A 260-nucleotide genomic window follows, 5' to 3' on the forward strand; every position below is an offset into this window, starting at 1 on the left:
CTCCTATAATTTTGCCATTTTTTCATCAATAAGATACCTCCGAAGGTCAAGTATGATAAGAACATTTTCCTCTCTGCTCTTGGCCATATATTTGTTTATGAAGGTGTTCCACAATCTGGTCCTTGTGGAAATAGGCCTCACATCGTATAAATAGCAGAACGAAAATGGTAGGAAATACTCATCCCTTTGTCGGCCAAACGCTAACAACCAAGATGCATCGTAGCCTCCTGGTAAGAATGTGGAAAATGTAAAAGCTTTGA

The 260-nt window shown here is 39.2% G+C and overlaps 1 protein-coding gene across 1 annotated transcript in view; it reads left to right on the forward strand.

Annotated features, from left to right (window-relative positions):
• Window positions 1–9: 9 nt before the first annotated feature.
• Window positions 10–260, forward strand: part of LOC119588270 (glycine-rich cell wall structural protein-like) — a 1,177-nt gene continuing 926 nt past the window's right edge. The window contains exon 1 of the mRNA XM_037936965.1: window positions 10–230. Within this exon, the coding sequence (XP_037792893.1) occupies window positions 165–230 (66 nt within the window). The 5' untranslated portion in view covers window positions 10–164. The remainder of the gene's footprint in view (window positions 231–260) is intronic.

This window comes from Penaeus monodon, chromosome 23 (genome assembly GCF_015228065.2).
Source record: "Penaeus monodon isolate SGIC_2016 chromosome 23, NSTDA_Pmon_1, whole genome shotgun sequence".
Lineage (NCBI taxonomy): Eukaryota > Metazoa > Arthropoda > Malacostraca > Decapoda > Penaeidae > Penaeus > Penaeus monodon.